Source organism: Syzygium oleosum, unplaced genomic scaffold, assembly GCF_021117445.2.
Source record: "Syzygium oleosum isolate NSW1041296 unplaced genomic scaffold, Sole_v2.1 Sole_v2.03, whole genome shotgun sequence".
In the NCBI taxonomy this organism is placed as follows: Eukaryota; Viridiplantae; Streptophyta; class Magnoliopsida; order Myrtales; family Myrtaceae; genus Syzygium; species Syzygium oleosum.
In genome coordinates, this window is record NW_026607487.1 from 13,841,809 (window position 1) to 13,861,363 (window position 19,555).

Here is a 19,555-nt window from a genome sequence, read left to right on the forward strand (position 1 = left end):
AAACCAGGCACACAGCGCGGCATCATAGCAACATTACGCAAACTAATTTTTCCACCTTGACAACTATTCTCACTTCCACAAAATAGCAGCATCGTGTTTGTCATGCCAAACAGGCCAGCAGCTACTATCCACCCGAAGAAACTTACCTCACAACTCACAACACTGCATCCACCAATGTTTCAAACACATGAGCATGCATCTGTATGGTACCAGTACCACAGAGAAAACCGTCAGGCACATCGTTCAGCAACAGACTCATGAAACAGGGATTTTTGCAATTTAAGCATCCAATTTCTTGAAAAGAAAAATTCAAATATACATGTCCGCCTTCTTTTTTTCACTTATTAAGTGACGTTGAGAAAAAGGTTCTAGCAGGCAGGTGTCTCATCTCAACTCCATTCCCTCTTCACACTCAAAAATATAAGTCAAACAGTAACAGGAATGCCTGATAGATCTAGTCATAGTTGAAAAAAAAGCTCCTGTTGCTGGACTCGCCAGCACCACCTAAATTATTGATTTTCACAATAATCAAGAGTAAAGAACAAGAAAAGAGAAGGCACAAGGATGATTTCCTTAAGATGCTGACTCCTTGGCGATCTTCTCAGCCTTAGCAATCACCTCCTCGATTCCACCAACCATGTAAAATGACTGTTCCGAAAGATCATCATACTTGCCATCCAACACACCCTGTCGATACACAAAGATAATGTTACTACAACATCTACTTCATATAACTGTCATTGGATTTTAATGTTATTGTACTCAGCAGCTCCCCATTAGTGATCTTGATTATATTTTTGGAACAGGCATGTACTGTGGGCATCACGTTGGTCGATTAAATGTGCAATAGATAGGGTGAGAATAGAGATACCTGGAAGCTGTTAATGCTCTCCTTCAGTTCCACATACTTGCCGGGGGCACCCGTGAACACTTCTGCAACATGGAAAGGCTGGCTCAAGAATCGCTGAATCTTACGAGCACGGGCCACAGTCAATTTATCATCTTCACTGAGCTCATCCATTCCCAAAATAGCAATGATATCCTGCAGATTTTTGTAGTTCTGAAGAACCTTCTGTACACCACGAGCTGTATTATAGTGATCTTCACCCAAAATATGAGGAGAAAGCATGCGGGATGTTGAATCTAGCGGATCGACAGCAGGATAGATACCGAGCTCAGAAATCTGCTCAAAACGGAATTTAGATTGTAAGAGCATGATCACGAGTACCACCACAACAAGCTGAAAGTGAACAAAGGAGAATCATAAGACCTGTCGAGACAGCACGGTTGTTGCATCCAAGTGGGCAAAAGTGGTAGCAGGAGCAGGATCTGTCAAGTCATCAGCAGGCACATAGATGGCTTGGACTGATGTGATGGATCCTTTCTTCGTTGTCGTGATACGCTCCTGAAGACCTCCAAGATCTGTAGCCAAAGTTGGCTGATAACCCACAGCAGATGGGATACGTCCAAGCAGAGCAGACACCTCTGAGTTGGCCTGCAGAAACGTTTGGAAGAATGCATGAATTAAACATTAGTAAGCATAAGCAAGTGAAACCTGCAAACAATCTGATGAATTTATCCAAGCCAATCTTACTTGGGTAAATCGGAAAATGTTGTCGATGAAAAGAAGCACATCCTGCCCTTCAGCATCTCGGAAATGCTCAGCAACAGTCAGCCCAGTAAGACCAACACGAGCACGAGCACCAGGGGGCTCATTCATTTGACCGTACACTAGTGCACATTTGCTGTCAGCCTGCATTAAATGGAGATGAAATATAAATCATTTCAAGTACCAGAGCATAATTAATATCAATAAGGATCCATAAAAGCCAAGGAGAAGAGCAAAACTACATGTAACTAACACAACTGACCTGCTTATCACCCAGCTTAATGACACCACTCTCAATCATTTCTCTGTACAAGTCATTACCTTCACGAGTACGTTCTCCCACACCAGCAAACACAGAGAAACCACCTACAATGAACCAATAAAGAATGAATACATCTAGAACAACTGGAGGAAAAGGCCAACCTACATCTTCAATGACATATACTTTCATAAGACTAACCATGAGCTTTAGCAACATTGTTAATCAGTTCCATGATAAGCACTGTTTTTCCTACACCAGCACCACCGAACAGTCCAATCTTGCCTCCTCTTTGGTATGGTGCGAGGAGGTCAACAACCTGGGAATGAGAAAAATGTAAATTAAGTTTATGGCCAGAACAAAAGATGTATCTCTACTTCTAGAGAAAGCCTTTCATGATTGTTCAAAGACGAAAAAGAAACACAAGTGAGAAAAAAAATTGAGCTTGCTGCTCACAATTGCACATTTACCTTAATACCAGTGACAAGAATCTGTTGCTCAGTTGCTTGCTCAACAAATGATGGAGCTTCTCTATGGATAGGTAAAAAGTGGTCCGTCTCTGATGAGTAAAAGCAAATACAAAGATCAAATGGCTTGAAATAACAAGAGTACCACAATATTTTTAGTTCAAATCCAGTGAGCTAAGCATCTCAAAGTTCCTTACTTATATCTCCCTTCTCATCGATGGGCTCTCCAATGACATTTATGATCCGGCCAAGAGTAGCTCTACCAACAGGCACCTAGACGCAGAATCAAACCCATTTCAAAAAACGCTTTTTGCACTGGGATAATTTTTACTCAAACAGCCACACAGCATCATCAGCCTAAGCCAATTCCTTTAAAAAGACAGAAGCATTGAAGTCTATATACACAGACAATACTACACACCGCAGAATTTAAACAAATAACTGATATGTAGGACTATTTACAGCATCACATCAAATATAAAGTTGAAATTAGGAAGAACAAGTAGATGAAAGAAGGCAAACGATAAGAATTACATGGAAAAGAAAAAGTTGAACTTCTCATGTAATTTAGCGAACATTTGAGAAAGCAGAGGGCAACTACTCATAAAATCATTCGAAATCCAAAAGAACGAAATAGTCTCTTCCCCTACATTCCCCAAAAAGCAATACTGACAAAAAAAAATTTTGATTCTGCCAGCCCAGATCTACTTTCAACAATGCACTCCAAGGTTGCACACCGACTCGCATCAACACCATCAAAATCATACATTTCCATCGCTGCAACCGAATCGCAAAGGAACCACACAAGCATCCATCGACAATCAGAAATGACATCCAAAACAGTGATCTCACAGTGATGGGAGAGCCAGTGTTGAGCACGCGTTGACCCCGCACGAGACCCTCCGTCCCGTCCATAGCGATGGTCCTGACCATGTTCTCCCCCAGGTGCTGAGCCACCTCCAGCACCAGCCTGATGGAGTGGTCCAGGACCTCCAGCGCCGTCAAGATCGGGGGCAGGCCCTCGTCGAACCTCACGTCCACGACGGCCCCGATGACCTGGCACACCTGCCCGACCGCGCCGGCGCCGGTGAACTCGTCCGTGATCCGGCCCTTCCCGCCCTCCTTCTTCGCGGGGGCCGGAGGGGCGGCGGGGGAGGGGGCGGCGGCGGCGGCGGTGGCGTACTCGGCCGCGCGGGTGAGGAGGTACCCGAGGGGGGAGGGGCGGTGGTGCGGGCAGTGGATCGGCGAGCTCTTGGGGCCCGGGAACGGCGATCGGCTGCCGCTGGCTCTCCGGGCGGAGGATCGGAGGAACGTGGATAAGAGCCTGCGCGAAGCCATGGCTGGGGGCTTCCGAGATGAGGGAGAGAGAAATGCTAGGGTTGCAGCGGAGGCTCTGCTTGCTTTGGGTGTGTTTTAGCTGCACAGTGGGGAGGCGAACGCTGCGTGGGATCCTCTACGGCCGAGCTCCGCCTAACTAGCGTGAGACCGCGGCTCCGCGGCCTTACACGTCATCGCGCGGTCCACGTGTCGGAACGATCGGGGATGGAAGATCAGCGGTGGGGGAGGCCGGTGGGGCGTACGATTTCCTCCCATTTTCTGCGGCGATCGCAAAATGGGAATATTCGTATTTTTTCAAAAAAAAAAAGTTTCTTCGTTTTCCAATTTTTACAAATTTTTGAATTCCCATTTCTATCCCAGAAAAAGTTGGATGGAATGAATAAATAAAAAAAAGAAAAAACGAAATGGGAAAAAGCTTGCGACGTTACCGAAGCACAACGGTTGGTCAGAGGGTTAAACGACGTGCCGTTTTTTTGAGGCTCCGCTTGATAGCTTATGATTGTTCTTTTTTTTTTTTTTTAAATCTGAGCTCCGTAGCTTATGGCATTTTTTTTAAATTGAGGTATTTCTACTTTATTTTACATAAAAAAAGGAAAAATTCTAAATAAGGGCGTGAAGTGCCGTCATTTTCTCAAATAAAGACTTGAAGTGGACTTTGTATCAAATAAGGACATGAAGTGACCATGAGAGTTTCAAATAAGGACCTGGTCTCGTCGATCACCGGTCGGCGAAATATTCTAAACGACGAGGTCAAGGGCATTTTCGTCCAATTTTTTTAATTTTAATTTAATTTTTTTCTTTTTTCCTTTCCTTTTTTTTGGTTTCCCCTGTCGGTCTGCTGGTGACCGGCCGGCCGGCCAACGGTGAAGCCTGGCAGGGTGGGTCGAGGGTCGCCCTCGCTGGCAATAGGCGAGGGACGGCCTCGACTGGGCAAGGCGACCCTTGCCTTGGGCAGGGCCGCCCTCGCTGGCCATGGGCGAGGGGGTCGCTTCACCTAGTTGAGGCCGTTCCTCGCTTGTTACCGGCAAGGCCGTTCCTCGCTTGTTACCGGCGAAGCCGGCCCTCGCCAGATCGGGTGAGGGCGACCCTCGCCCAACCCTCGCCGATGGTCGGCAACCAGCCACCGGGGAAGAAGGGAAAACCAGAAAAAACGAAAAAAGAAAAAAAAAATTAAAAGACGAAAATGCCCTCACCACAAGAAAAGTTAGGCTCTTCTTTGAAATAGATATAGTCACTTCATGTTCTTATTTGACACAAAATCCACTTCAGGTCCTTATTTGACACAAAATCCACTTCAGACCCTTATTTGAAATTTTTCCCATAAAAAAATAACCACTCTTCGTAATCAACACCAAGTCAATTTGGTCAAATAGAATTTGATAATGGAATCGATATCGACAGGCCATGTTATCCGGTAATAATTGCATAAGGCAGTTATCGATGATTATTAAAAAGAGCTTATTGACGATTGTGGATGATGAGTATCGATGACTATGAAATACAGCTATCGGCGTACAAAGACAAGTGATTGACGAATATCTCGATTCAATAACAATACCGATCGGTGGCGATGTTGCAAAATTGGCTAAGTGTTGGACAAAGAAAAAAAAAAGGAAATAAAGTGAAGATGTCGAATAAAGGTGTGAATCTCTACATCAATGATGTAGCCATAGACAACAAGATGACATCGACAAGTAGTCGAGCGGCAATGAACTAGACATGTCGACAATGAGCACAACGAGTTGGCCAACTAAATCTAGCTAAGTTCTAGATAGAGAGGAGAACACGAAGACTACCACGTCGATTGACGACAAAGTTATCAATCGACAATTGAGTGACGATAGCCTTGGGAGTTGCCATCATTTGTGGATGAGATCGGCGTGCATATAAGAGGCCTAAAGCTTGGAAGTTGGAAATGTAGTTACAACTTATTTAGTATAAAAACTTCTAATGGGCGGTTATAATTAGAGATTATATATATGGCAGTGTATAACTATTGTAGTGTACACGATCATTAAGAACAAAATCCCGATGTACCTTTTTAATTTATCAATATTAATTTCTTTTAAATTTCAATCATTTATAGTCTAGTCATTTACTTTTAAGTTTATTGTTCATCTTCTTTTTCACACCAATTCAATTCCTGTTAGAAATCACTGTTAAGCCATCTGAAGAAAACCCAGAGGTGAACCTTTGGTAAATTGTTTTTCACTATTTGGGTCAACACCCATTTCTAGTGAAACACATGCATAAATTTGTAGCACATAAAGAGTAACATGTCGATGGTCAAGTTGATCAAAGATTGGACCTTTTTTAATAATTTTTTTTCAATAAATGCCTTCGTGATGCTTATTAAACAACTAAATAAGAAAATATAATAATCTTCAATGCACGGATTGTTCTCGTGATATGCACAGTCAATACTTGAAAGTTGAAGTGCTTGTTTGTTCGGACTTGTAAAAGTCAAAAATCAACTTTTTCAATTTTCCACCAAAATCTAAAACAATCTTTAAATTTTAAAAATTTACGAAAACATTATATGCGGATCTACGTGTCAAATGCTTATATATAGTAAAAATGTTTTGTTCAGTCAGATGATGCTATTGTAGACGCAGCAAGTTATATTTTTGTATTCTAGAGAGACTATAACAGTACAAACCCATAGCTTAATTTCAGTATTTAGCACGTCTGGCTCTGTTCTTGTTCTTCATCAAACTGGGCTCCTAGTGCTGTAACTTCATCCACGGCTTTCTTTGCCTGAACAGAAGGAAAAAGGTTGCAGGAGTATTAAAGAGGTACTGAATCAATCCATTTGCACAAGAGAGAGCTTGGTGGGGGTTAAGTACCTCCTGATCCCAGTTGGTACGTGCAATCATTGCGACGAGTGCCATGACTTGTACAGAGAGTCCGCATATGATCCCCATCCATAGACCCTGTTTCAAGATCAATCACTTGGTCATCGCCCGATGCGGAACAGACGAGTATTTAGCACGGCGCGTGCACGGCGCGTGCACAAACGTGTAGAGAGATTCATACCATCCCTCCGACATGGAAACTGAACGCAAACAGAATTGCCACAACGTAATATGCCCCGAGGTTTATCCAAACGCAGAGGTTCTGCCATCCGCATCCTCTTGCGGACCCTGTGATCGATCACTATCATAATGTATGTGAAGGACTTGAAATGGTAATCCGACAGCAAGTGAAAAGGTTAAGACCAACAATTCCTGTGCTATTTGTAATCAGGAGATCTGAGATACATACGTGACACTACCCTAAAACTAGCCGGTAATAGAATGAGAATACAATTAAGAGGAGTCAAATTTAGGACCTGAAAGGACACACTGAAACCCGTCCAAGAAATCCGAGAAAGCGAGAACTGGCAAAACTCTGGCGACGTACTCGATAACTTCCTCTTCGTTGCTGCACAGCTTCCCCAAAACATGGCGTACCAAAATCGTCATGATTCCAACTATTGCGCCCTCCATGATGGCAATGGCAATCATAACTCGCAATGCCAAGCGGGCGCTTGCAGCGCGGCCCGCACCTAGTTCGTTCGATACTCTAGTACTGCACAAAATGAGCACGGAGAGTTTTACATATTAACATTTTTCGTTTTTGTCCAAATGTATGAGCTAGGATCAACAACAGATATTTATATTCTATCTAATTCTCGATAAATAAACAGATGATCAAACATTTGGCAGTCAATGCTGTTGTTTCCTTCCGTACCACAGCATCAAGAGCATTGTGAGACTTGTCCTCACAGAATCTGATTTATTTTACCCTCAACTGATAGTTCTGGAAATGCATCCAGGAGAAGGTAATGCCAAGCAAGATTAGTTCTCTTTATTTCTTTTTGTTTCTTATTCATAATAAGTTGCAAGCGAAGCGAATAACTCAATGAACCTGATTGCTCCGCCGAGACCGACAGATATCATGTAGACCATCCAACAAGTGTTGAGGCTGCAAAAACAAGGACATGAAGGTAGTTCTGAACTTATCATTCCGTGAAAAAGGAAAGTCCTGGTTGTAATGCTTCTAATTGCTCAGTGATTTTCACTTCATACCTTATCGATAATACAGACGTCTCTAGTTTTGGATTTGGGAGAAGGCCCGATAGAAGAATGACCATGTCGAAGGACCAGTACTCGAAACTGCGAAAGAAAGTAAATCAAGAGACAAGTGATGTGAGTACACTAAGTCAAGGCTTTGACTCTCACCTCTGAAATTGGGACATAGATTTACAGTTAGATCAATTATCATCAAAACAATTCAAAATAACAAAACAACCGCTAATTTTTTCTCTTGTCATAAATTTTGGCATTACATTAATTAACGTAAGCATAAATAAGTACTCACCAAGTCATAACTGCTGAAGGAACAGCAAGCTTGATGAAGCTAACGATGCCCCGCAAGGCCTCTCTGGTGAAACCGGTCCAAGTTTTGATGCAAGCGGGAGAGAGCTTCACGTAAATCACCAGCAGAATCACATTGTTCCAATTTGAAATCGAATTCGCCAAAGCAGCTCCCCTGATTCCTAGTCTGAACTTAACGATGAAGACATAACAGACGACTATGTGAAGAGAAGCAGTAATCAAAGAGCTCATCATCATCGGTAAAACATTATTCTGCGTCTGCAAGAACCGGTTCAAACATTGGAGGAGGCCATACGCAAACAGACTTGGGATCATCCAACGGTTGAAAATTCCCGCTTCCGTGGAGATCTCGACGTCTTGGCCAAAAGCCATGAGAATGTCGGAGGTGTAGAGCCATATGACTGCAAGAGGGATGCTTAGGCATAGAAGCGTAAGAATAGCTCGTTGCGTGTGAACTCCAAGCATGCGAAACTGTTTGGCTCCATAGGCTTGGCCACACAATGTCTCCAATGCACCTCCCATTCCTAACTATCATCAGACATTTAAATCACAACAAATTAGTTTGCGAACAAAATGAAAATCTAAGTTCACACAACCTGTGAATTATGCTCAAAGAATAGCTGATCTGAGCAGATGTAGCATGTTATTTTTGCGAGCGGTGTCGCGCGTGGAAATTTAACACCAGAGAAGCATGATATATGCTTAGAGACCAGGATAGTGAAAACTCGAGATAAGTCTCAGAAAAGTTTTACCATGACTTCTTCATATTTAGCACCCGAATGCCATCTCAAGGCAACCAATCGAACTTTTTTTCAGTTCGAAAATGTTACAGTAAGAATGTGCATTGTACCTAAAAAACTGTGTTTCGATATGTCGATTTATATCATATCTTGCTCAATTTTTGTATCTTGTGCTGAGTTATTGTCTTCTTCAATACACATTTTCCTCAATTACTTCGTCTATTCCTGTCTTTTAACCAGTAAGACCATTATCAGAGACAATGGCAAACCACCACAACAACAACAACGGCAACTACTGCTATGAACTAATAGGAACATGAATGTCGCAGCATAATTAACGAGGACGAGAAAGTGATGAAATGGAGAGTATACCAAGACACTGAAGCCGGTGACTGAAGCGAACGCAGTGGCCATGGATGCGCCAGAGAGAGGGAGCTTCCCGAGGTGGCCCACGAACATGGTGGAGATCACTGGCACGCTCTCCTGCAACATGCTCACTCCGATCAGCGGCCCCGACAGCCATACCTGCTTCTTCACTTCTTCGATTATGATCGCACGTTTCCCATCTCTTCGAACCAAGCTGTATGAATGTGCTCGGTTGTCATCCCCATTGTCGTGTACGCGATCTTGGATTCGGTTTTGGATCAGAGGAGATTCAAGAAGAGCTGCTTCATCAATTTCTTGACCTCCTCCTCTTCCTCCCATATTTTCTGGGGTCTAGTCAACGACAACCTCTCTCTGTCTCTACCGCCTCAACAGGTTTGGCTTCTCTTAAGTTGGCCTTGTGCCCTTTGAGTTATAGAAAGGGTTATTCAGTTTAGGATAACATATCTTTTTATTTATGTGCTTTTCCGCAGTGACAGTGATATGTTTTGTAGTTTGTAAATGCATCAATACAAGTACAGTTTGAACGTCCTGAATTCTTTTTCCTGTTTTTCCTATCTCTTCTTTACCATTTCCCCTTCGCCTCCCTCTACACCCACCGCCGGGCCACCGCCCAAGCTTCCCTACCGGTGTAGCCCTGCTGTCTACACCACAAGACGCCATGCTCCTTTTCATTAAGTATGCTTTCTTAGTGCCTCAATGACACTCGCTTTAAAGATCTTTTGCTCCAGGGACACCTACAGAGCTAGCGTGAAGTATATCTTTATCGTGGATGCTTGATGACTCAATTATATAATATCTACAATATGCTCTTTGAAATTTTTATCCAAGATCTACTTAACTTGAATTTTGTAAAGTTTCTATCTCGGCGTCCCTAAATTGATCAATTGAACCCGTATTGATCCATTTTTATGCAATAAAATTTTAGTGACCCATATCCAACCCGATCCGAACCCACCTTTCTTTCTCTAGGCCCCACCCCCAAACTGAGTCATTTCTCAAGAACAATAGCCCTATACCAGACCTAACCCAAGCTCCCATTCATAATAATTTTTTTCCTTAAATCGTTGTCTTTGAAGAATGGGAGACTTCACAGGCCAGCTCGCCAAGTCGGTGAGGGAGCTCAAGCACTTGAGTCGTGGGCTACGATTTGGCATGACATATGAGCAACGTGGAGACATGAGTGAGTGCTACACTGACGAACAAGAACAAAAAGGCTTTAGAAAGGTGAACCCGTTGGTTTTGATTCGGTTCTCAATTCTACGTGGGACAGGCACTTTATGTTTTGGGGTAAAAAAAAATTTAAATTATTAGAATTCAATATAAAAATTACACCATTTCTGTATCGGTCAAAGTGATAATGTTATTTTTTGTTCATGTTGAGGACCATACTTTGATTTTTTATACATGTCAAAAGTATTTTTTTTAGACAAAAGAGGCTTTAGAACCAACCTCAAGGGATATGGGCATAAGCATTGAGGACTTGGTCTTATAATCATTGTTGGCCACCCACTTCAACCACTAAAATTTCATGCACAATGACAAGGTCGGCTTAACACTCTCCCTTGAAGCTAATGATGATGAACCATCATTGTCTTTCACTTCCCCTTCCCCCTTAAACCTACGGCCATCTCGCTCTCTCTTCCCCTTCATTTTCTTCACAAGAACACCACAAGCTACTCTCCCTCTCTACTCTCTCTCTCTCGGCAGCTCACTCTCACCTCCTCTCACCGCCATCTCCATCTTCATCTTCATCTTAATTTCCTCTATTCTCAAGCTTAAAGAACCTACCAGCAGATAGAAGGGAAAGATTCTAGCTTTTAGATCTTCAAGGCAAGGAGATGAGACTTGATTCTAAGCCTATCAATGTTCCTACACCCTTGGTTTTGTTAGAAATAATTTATGGATGCATTTTTATGACTTGCATGTGCTGTTCTTGAGTTTGTTGGGCATGTATGGGTATGACCAGACCTGGAAATTGAGTGCATGTGTGGTTCTTGACATCTAGAATGGTTGCATGTGCATTCTATGATCATTAGTAGCCTAGCATGTGTGTTTTTGATGTTCAATTTGAGTTGCATGTGAAGAAGATGGGTCTAGGTTGTTGAATAAAGGTAAGATTGGCTATTGCATGTTGGTTTAGATCTTTTGGATTGAGTTTTGTGGGATGAAAATTCGTGGGTATCAACTGGAGTTTGAATCCTTGAAGTTTGATTTTGAAACCCAGATTCGTTGTTACTATACCTCCTCGGTTTACTATTTTTATAGAGATTTTTGTGGACCGAATTTTAAGAAACTTTCTTCATCAAAGTTTCTCCCAACATCTTGAAGTATAACATACTTTAAATTTATATTTTTCTAAGTTGATTTTGTTTGTACGAAGGATCACTTTCTAATCAGGTTTGAACCATCCAGTGTTACTGTTTCTGTGACCTTTACACCTTCTTGATTTTCCACAAGTTTTTATAGAATGATTCTTAACAAATTTCCTCACAAAATTTGTTGAGAACTTATTTATATATAACATATAAAAATTTGGGAATTTTTCGAGATGATTTGGTTTTTGAAAAGAGCTTACTTTGAGAAGCAAGGATTCTGTTCCAGCGAACTGTTTTTGGTCTGTCTTTGAGCTACTAAAAGTTGTGTTTACAGAAAGATCCAAATTTTGTGTTCTCATGAAAAATGTTTGTTAAGATTTTTTTTATGACATATTCAAATTTTAGAATTTTCAGAGTCCATGTACTATATTTTTAATTCTGATTTCATGAACAGTGCAAAACCGTCTAGTTTTGCCAGATTGCAAAAATTCATCATTTTCTATATGAGAACGTTGAAATTTCAATTTGATGTCTTCTGGAGATAAAATCTATACATTCTGAGCATTCCAATGAGATGTGATTGATCTCAATGTGATGTGATATGATTGTGCAAAGTAGGTCACTTTTGTGATAACAAATTCTGAAAAATTTTGGGATGTGCATGACTAATGTGTGATGCTCAGGTGTTAAAACACTCTTAAGGTGCATGTTATTCAATGTATTTGCTAGCTATGATAAAATGTATGGCGTGAAATGGTTTTGTTGCTGCGTGTATAAAGGAAAGTGCTTGAGTTGTGTGATATGAATTCATCATAAAAGATGTCCATCGGGCCTTGCGCCGATGATGCCCCATAGGAGATCAGGATGCCCCTGAGCTGTGTGCGGGGATGTCGTGATTAGAAAATTGCGATGCCTCGGAGTAGAGATACTTGTGGTCGATAAACCACAAAAGCCAAGCCAATTAGTAAATCGGCATAATCTGGAGTGCCTTGCGCGGACCAGTGAATAACTAGCGTAATCCATGAGTTAGGCATGAGACTAAACAAGTGAAACATTGAAATAATGTGGCATGTGGTTGTGGTATGCCTGCAAATTATTAAGTTGTTCTTATAGATTGCTATGATCTGGAAATGAGTTGATTGAGGACGTTTGATATGGTTAGTGCTATGATGCATGCTGGCATGATACTTGTGATTACTGATGTTGCTTTTAGATAGTGTGCGTTCATGATAGGAAACATTAATTATTTTATGTTAGATGTGTCCTAGGAATTGAGAGTTAGTAGGATCCGTCGATTTATAATCTAGTCTTATCTCTTGTTGAGCATTAGCTCACTCCCGTTGATATCTATTTTTACAGATCTTTAATTATGCCTCCGATCCCAACATCACCTATTGCTCGTTACGGTTCTCTTGTTGATTTTGAGGGAGAGCTATACTAGTTTACAGACCCTGATTTCCCTTCGGTTATGTTCGTGCGCTATACCGCGATGCTAAGTGTTCCAGGAGGTCATGTCCCATATTGTTTCGTTTCGATCTTCGTGCTTGTGGACGGTCGGCTGGTTGGACCGATCCCCTACCTTGATGGTGGCAGTAGTGATGACGGTGATAATGCCGAGGAGTAGTCAATAGGAGTTGGTGTAGTAGGGAGGAATCAAAAAGTTATATACTCCCTAGCCACCACTGGACGAAGCCTCCTCGGCTATCACTCGTCATCACTCACCCGATCGATTAGACCACACCAAAAAGTCACTATCGTGATATCTCAAAAGTTGTCTCCCCTGCGTCTACTACACCAACTCCCACTAACTACTCCTCGCCATTATCACCATCATCACTACTGCCACCATCAAGGTAGGGGATCGGTTCAACCAGCTGACCGTCCACAAGCACAAAGGTCGAAACGAAACAATATGGGACAAGACCTCCCGGAACTCCAACATCCACCCATAGTGTCGCGGTATAGCGCACGAATATAACCGAAGGGAAATCAGGGTCTGTAAACTAGTATAGCTCCCCCTCAAAATCAACGGGAGCACCGTAATGAGCGATAGGTGATGTTGGGATCGGAGGCATAACTAAAGAGGGATAAGAACACTAGGAGTGCCACAACTTTTTTTTCGCTCACTTAAGTACCACTTCCGGCAAAAAAAGATCACTTGTGTAACGCCCCCACCTCGGGGTCATTAATGTGACGTCCCGTTCATTATTATCTTTCTTTACACACAAGCGGAAACATAATTTCGGGACAATCACATTCAGAACAATAGCGGAATTTAGACGAGCAGCATCATGACCAAACCTTATATTTACAGTGCATGCAAACATATTTTAACAAGCCCTGCGGGCCATGGCAAACAACACATATTTCACACGCATATTCTAGAGGCTCATTCGTTTCTAGCCGACTATGAATAACAAAACTTGGCTTGGGTGATCCTATCCCCTCTACTTCATCTTCTCGCTTCTAACTTCATTCACATCTCCTCCCCGCTTCCCGTCCGCATGGCCAATCTACACCCCACCCGTGGCATGCCTTGGAGCCGGCTTGCCCGTGCCGTAGAAAAAAGTCCATTGAACCCACGTAGGGGTCTAACTCATTCTCCGTCAGTGTAATCATGCCATGCTACGTACAGGTGAGGCACCAAGTCCATTAGGGCCTCATTGACCATCACATACGTCGTGATCCGACGGTAGGCTCGGCTTTCTCGAGCATCATCATGGTGAGCACTTCGGCTTTCATTTCCACGGGGTTGCCAAACCGGGTCGGGAGATATGCCATTCTTCGGACCTGAAAAGGAAATAACGAGGGATGAGTCGGGGAGACTCAGCAAGTAAACCTACTAATATCAAGCGAGGACGAGGGGATAGCTGTTAACATAAGTCGGCTCTTACTGCACCCGCATCACTAGCAGATCAATAGCAAAGTTCATACAAGAGAACACCACGCATGGCTATAACGTGTGCATTTTACTAGCCAAATCTCGATTCTAGCTCAAGACAAACATCAAACATGAAACATGATCAAATCAAGGGATTAAACCAACTACGACCAACCAAACGACCGAGAAACGGTCCAAGCAAACCGTGTCACAATGCATCACAACTTCCGTTCCCGATATTAGGAAGTTTACTTACCCAACGGTATAAAACAAGAACTAGAAAATGAAAGGCGCGTGATGGACACAAGGGCCTCGGTGAGTCTCGGGCGGTTCTTGGTGTGTGGCTCGAACACTATCACACGGCCCTTGAATGTGGACTTTATGTGGCCGAACACTAGAGACGTATGGCGGGTTGGTGCGGTTCTTCCTCTCCCCCTCTCTCTATTTGGCGTGAACAAGAAGCAAGGAAGCAAGAAGCGAGATGGTAATGGCTTGAGAATGAAGAGGAAATGGCGTGAGGGAGGAGGGCTTCACGTGAGGCTCTCTCTCTCTCTCTCTCTCTCTCTCTCTCTCTCTCTCTCTCTCTCTCTCTCTCTCTCTCTCTCTCTCTTCCTCCCTATTTATAGAAGTCTTTCCTTGGTCATCACTCTAGGCCATTAATAAAAGGAGACAAAATAACATCATGAAATGGCCTCAAAAGTCTAAGGTCATTTATGGCTTGTAATGATGAAGGGGCCTCCAAAGTTCAAGCCAATTAATGTTTGTAATTATGAAAAGGGTCCATAAGTCAATAACAATAATGGAGGTTTCTTGAGGAAGATTTGACTAGGTCAAAGCTTATCTTCTAGTTTCTTCCCAACAAAATAAACTCGGAGCCTATTTTGGCCTTCTAGAAATGTCGGTTCGGCTCACAATAACTCAGCACCATCGGGTTGCACAATAACAACTAATCGACACTTAAGTCGTAAACCCGCGTCATAATCAATTCCATGATTTCCGAGGGTTTTCCGCGACCAAGACTCACTTAATAATCTTATTCAATCCGAGTTTCGGTGCGAGAATGTCCTCAAATATCACCAAATACAACCAAACTAAGGTTCAAGTTAAATGGAATTAGCTCAAGCCAACTGGTTGACTGGGCGAGTGACCTGGTTTGACCGAGCGTATGGCCTGGCACGCTACTGGGCCACACGGGCACACGGCCGGCACATGGCCGGGAGTATGGCCAAGTGCACGGGCGTTGCGCCGGGCCGAGCACCGCACTGGGCTGCACGAGCAACGTGCTGAGCACCATGCCAGGCCACATGAGCAACGTGCTGAGCACCACGCCGGGCCACACGAGCGAGGGATCGGTCCATGGGCTAAATACAAGCATTGGCTCATGAATGGGCACAATGCATGACTCATGGCCAAGTTCATTAAGCACGGAACTAGGTCGGAATTGGATCTTACGGGCACAACGCTTGGCACGAGGGTCAGGCACAATGACTGGCATACAGCCGAGCACGTAGCCGGTCCGTGGCCCAGCTGACGGGCAATGTGGCCAGTCATGTTCGGGCACATGGCCTTGGCTAGTGCGACTGGCAATCTTGCCCGGGCCGTAACCAAGCCACTAGGCACACGGCCTGGCACTTGACTCATCCATGGCCTACCTAACTCGACGCAATGATCCGTGGCCGATTCGTGATCGAGCCACGTTCGAGTATCAACGACTCATGGTCGACCCTCGGTTGTCATGTAGCCTCGTGGAAATCAATACCCCGGAATTAACTCATGGTCACTCGTGACCTCTGCATGGCCGTGCGGTATCACCCGCGACCGACACATGCCGACATGGTACTGATCCACAGTTATCCCGGACCGTATCACTAACGGCCCTTATGGTTGAAAGGTCAATCCATAGCCATATCACTCTAATCAACTTACGTGATCGGGAAGTCATTCCACTATCGATCCCTAGGCCATATCATGAACAATCTTTCGATTGAACCACGATCAATCCTCGGTACACTCATTCCGACCATATTGTTCGTTCCATTACCGACCCTCGGCTCGAACTACTCGCTCATTCGTTCACCACTTATCCTTGGCTTCTCAGGCCCAAAATTGGGGATGTCACAATTCTCCCTTTCTAAGAAAATTTCGTCCCCGAAATTTAAAACGTACCTGGTTCCTCAAACAAGTGGGGATATGAACGCTTCATTAATTCTCCACTTTCCTAGGTAGCTTCTTCTATTTCATGGTGACACCACAAGACCTTTACTAAGGGAATGGCCTTACTTCTCAACACTTGCTCCTTACGATCCACGTTCCGCACCGACTCTTCAACATAGGACATTCTGCTGTCCAATTCGACCTCGTTGAACTTCAGCACGCATGTCGGATCGGCTCATACTTTCTCAACATTAATACATGGAACACAACATGTATTTGAGCAAGTTTTGATGGCAGCGCCAACCAATAGGCCAAATTCTCTATTCTTTCTAGAATTTAAAAAGGTCCTACGTACCTGGGATTTAACTTATCTTTCCTTCCGAAGTGTGACACACCCCTCATTAGTGACACCTTCAGAAAGACATGATCGCCTACCTGAAACTTAAGCGGTTTCTGGCGCCTATCAGCCTAATTCTTTTACCGACTTGTGCCGTCCTAAGTCTTTCTCTACTTATCTGGACAACATCTATGGTGAGCTGGACTAGCTCTAGACTCGTGACCTTCTTTTCCCGACCTCGTTCCAATAGATTGGAGTTCTGCAAGCTCGACCGTATAATGCCTCAAATGGTGCCATCTTGATGCTTTGCTGATAACCGTTATTACAGTTGGATTCTACCTTCCTTTCTGAAGGTAGCCCTAGTTAACTTTTTCGAAAAACGTCGAAAAATTTTCTTTCGGTGAATGTCTTCAAACTTTGGCTTTCCCACGCTTCCGCTATGCGACTCTGATTTATCTTTTACCATCCTTAAATATTTCTTATGCTTGCTTGGATCTTTCGGGTATATTGAAATGTCATACATAAATACTATGATAAAATAGCACAAGTAGAGTTCAGTCACCCGATTATCAAGTCTCCGTAATAACATTCTTGGAGCTTTCCGCTTCCTCTTGAGTAATGGCATAAATCCTTCCTTGAGCTGGAGGACGATTATCATGCGGTGGAACTCCGTTTTGTTGCATCACTTGTGGTTGCTGTGACTGCTTTACTTGGTGTCGTTGCGGGCAATCCTTTATGCGGTGGCCTTGTTGACCACAGCCGAAACATGCTCCCGTTCGTACTGGACACGGAGCATTTCGATGATGCCTTCCGCAACTATGGCATGCATCGTCTGTAGTGGAAATTGGCTTCTGATTTTTTATCTTCTTATTGGGAGTGGAGAAACGTTTTTCTCCCGACATCGGTCTCTTGTCATGATGCTAGTTGGATTGAGAAGCCGGATGATAGGGCTTTCCTTGGTTAGTCGCAGTGGCACCTTGTTCCAAGGACTCTTTCTCTACCAGTTGGGCTCGTTCATACAGTTCGTTGTAATCCTTAAGGTTTAGCGGCACCAATTGACTCTGGATGTCTGGGTTCAAACCATCTCGGAATCTTTTTGCCCTTTCCATTGGATCTTCAATAAGTCTAGGGGCGTACCTTGATAATTGAGCGAACCTTGCTTCGTACTGGTCTACCATCATATTGTTTTGCTGGAGTTGCAAGAATTCCTTCACTTTTCGATCACGAGCACACTCGGAAAAATACTTTCCATTAAATGCCTCGACGAAGGCATTCCAGTTGACAGCCATATTTCCTGGGAACACAATTTCTTTCGTCGCCTTCCACCATTGATTGGCGTTACTCTACAGTTGGTATGTCGCCAAGATCACTTTCTCTTCTTCGGAACATCTCAAAAGTTCAAATGCTTTCTGTAACTCATCGATCCAGGATTCCGCCTCTTCGGGATCTCCCGTTCCAGCAAATTTCGGGGGTCGTAGCTTCAGGAATTGCTCGACCAATCCATGCATCGTTCGGTCACCATTCCCATTTCCATTTGTTGCCACATTCTCAGCATTGGGCATTCGTTGTTAGGCCTGCTGTCCCAACAGTTCTCCCACGGTCGCTAGAGCCTGCAGAATTCCGTCTATTCGGGGGTCTTGATTTGACTTTTCCTTTGAAGTCGAGGTCGCAGCCGGGTCCCAAGCACTCATATTGGTATTCTAAAGGATCTTTCTACAACACAAGAATAGGTCAGTGGTCACAAACAAATATTAGCACACAACCTATTCAACCACAATCAACCATTCACATGTGCAGGGCTGTTTCCGAGCTAACTACCCCAACTTCAGCGCACCTTATCACTCCAGGTCTTTATTTCTGCTTGGATTTTAGAATCGTTCTCCCCCATTCAGTGCATAGTTCGGTTTGTTCCTCTCTTACCCATCATCCTAGAAGCCTGACAGGAGCCACACCTTGTTCAGGTCTTCAACCCCGGCGATCACTCTTGCTAGAAGCCGCACCTTGATCAGGCCTCATGCCCCGGCGTCCACTTCATAGCCAAGAGCCACTCCTTGATCAGGTTCTACCTCGGCGACCACTCCCTGCCCTCATCGAATTGGGTCCTTTCAGGATTCCACAGCCTCTTCTTGGCTCAACACCGAACTTGCACTTACCGGAGGGGAACCTGCTCTGATACCAAATTATACTGTAATGCCCCCACCTCGAGGTCATTAACGTGACGTTCGGTTCATTGTTATCTTTCTTTACACACAAGCGGAAGTATAATTTCGGGACAATCACATTCAGAACAATAGCGGAATTTAGACGAGCAGCATCATGAGCAAACCTTATGTTTACAGTGCATGCAAACATATTTTAACAAGCCCTTCGGGCCATGGCAAACAACACATATTTCACACGCATATTCTCGAGGCTCATCTGTTCCTAGTCGACTATGAATAGCAAAACTTGATTTGGGTGATCCTATCCCCTCTACTTCATCTTCTCGCTTCTAATTCCATTCACATCTCCTCCCCGCTTCCCGTCCGCATGGCCGACCTACACCCCACCGGTAGCATGCCCTGGAGCCGGCCCGCCCGTGCCGTAAAAAAAAGTCCATTGAACTCACGTAGGGGTCTAACTCATTCTCCGTCAGTGTAACCATGCCATGCTACGTATGGGTGAGGCATCAAGTCCGTTAGGCCCTCAT

The 19,555-nt window shown here is 43.8% G+C and overlaps 2 protein-coding genes across 2 annotated transcripts; both read right to left on the minus strand.

The window, feature by feature from the left end:
• Positions 1 to 384: 384 nt before the first annotated feature.
• On the minus strand, positions 385 to 3,732 carry LOC115662111 (ATP synthase subunit beta, mitochondrial). Its single transcript, XM_030584297.2, has 9 exons — positions 3,188 to 3,732; positions 2,533 to 2,608; positions 2,339 to 2,427; positions 2,070 to 2,187; positions 1,872 to 1,975; positions 1,595 to 1,753; positions 1,271 to 1,495; positions 872 to 1,183; positions 385 to 687 (listed from the first exon to the last, which is right to left on the minus strand). The coding sequence occupies exons 1-9, from the start codon at positions 3,671 to 3,673 to the stop codon at positions 574 to 576; spliced, it is 1,683 nt and encodes a 560-aa protein (XP_030440157.1). The 5' UTR covers positions 3,674 to 3,732; the 3' UTR covers positions 385 to 573.
• A 2,571-nt stretch (positions 3,733 to 6,303) lies between these two features.
• On the minus strand, positions 6,304 to 9,608 carry LOC115662108 (protein DETOXIFICATION 16-like). Its single transcript, XM_030584292.2, has 8 exons — positions 9,165 to 9,608; positions 8,036 to 8,580; positions 7,744 to 7,830; positions 7,583 to 7,639; positions 7,005 to 7,243; positions 6,710 to 6,816; positions 6,520 to 6,606; positions 6,304 to 6,430 (listed from the first exon to the last, which is right to left on the minus strand). Exons 1-8 carry the CDS (start codon positions 9,495 to 9,497, stop codon positions 6,353 to 6,355), a joined length of 1,533 nt encoding a protein of 510 aa, XP_030440152.1. The 5' UTR covers positions 9,498 to 9,608; the 3' UTR covers positions 6,304 to 6,352.
• Between the last annotated feature and the right edge of the window lie 9,947 nt (positions 9,609 to 19,555).

What these genes read in the sequence shown, in the direction of transcription:
- LOC115662111 (XM_030584297.2), bottom strand. Translation starts at nt 3,673, where the DNA reads ATGGCTTCGCGCAGGCTCTTATCCACGTTCCTCCGATCCTCCGCCCGG. An exon ending in CAATGTTGCTAAAGCTCATG is followed by an intron (nt 1,976 to 2,069) that starts GTTAGTCTTATG and finishes GGTTCATTGTAG; the next exon opens with GTGGTTTCTCTGTGTTTGCT. An exon ending in ACATTTTCCGATTTACCCAA is followed by an intron (nt 1,496 to 1,594) that starts GTAAGATTGGCT and finishes ACGTTTCTGCAG; the next exon opens with GCCAACTCAGAGGTGTCTGC.
- LOC115662108 (XM_030584292.2), bottom strand. Translation starts at nt 9,497, where the DNA reads ATGGGAGGAAGAGGAGGAGGTCAAGAAATTGATGAAGCAGCTCTTCTT. An exon ending in ACGTCTGTATTATCGATAAG is followed by an intron (nt 7,640 to 7,743) that starts GTATGAAGTGAA and finishes TTGTTTTTGCAG; the next exon opens with CCTCAACACTTGTTGGATGG. An exon ending in GGTCTCGGCGGAGCAATCAG is followed by an intron (nt 7,244 to 7,582) that starts GTTCATTGAGTT and finishes CATTTTGTGCAG; the next exon opens with TACTAGAGTATCGAACGAAC.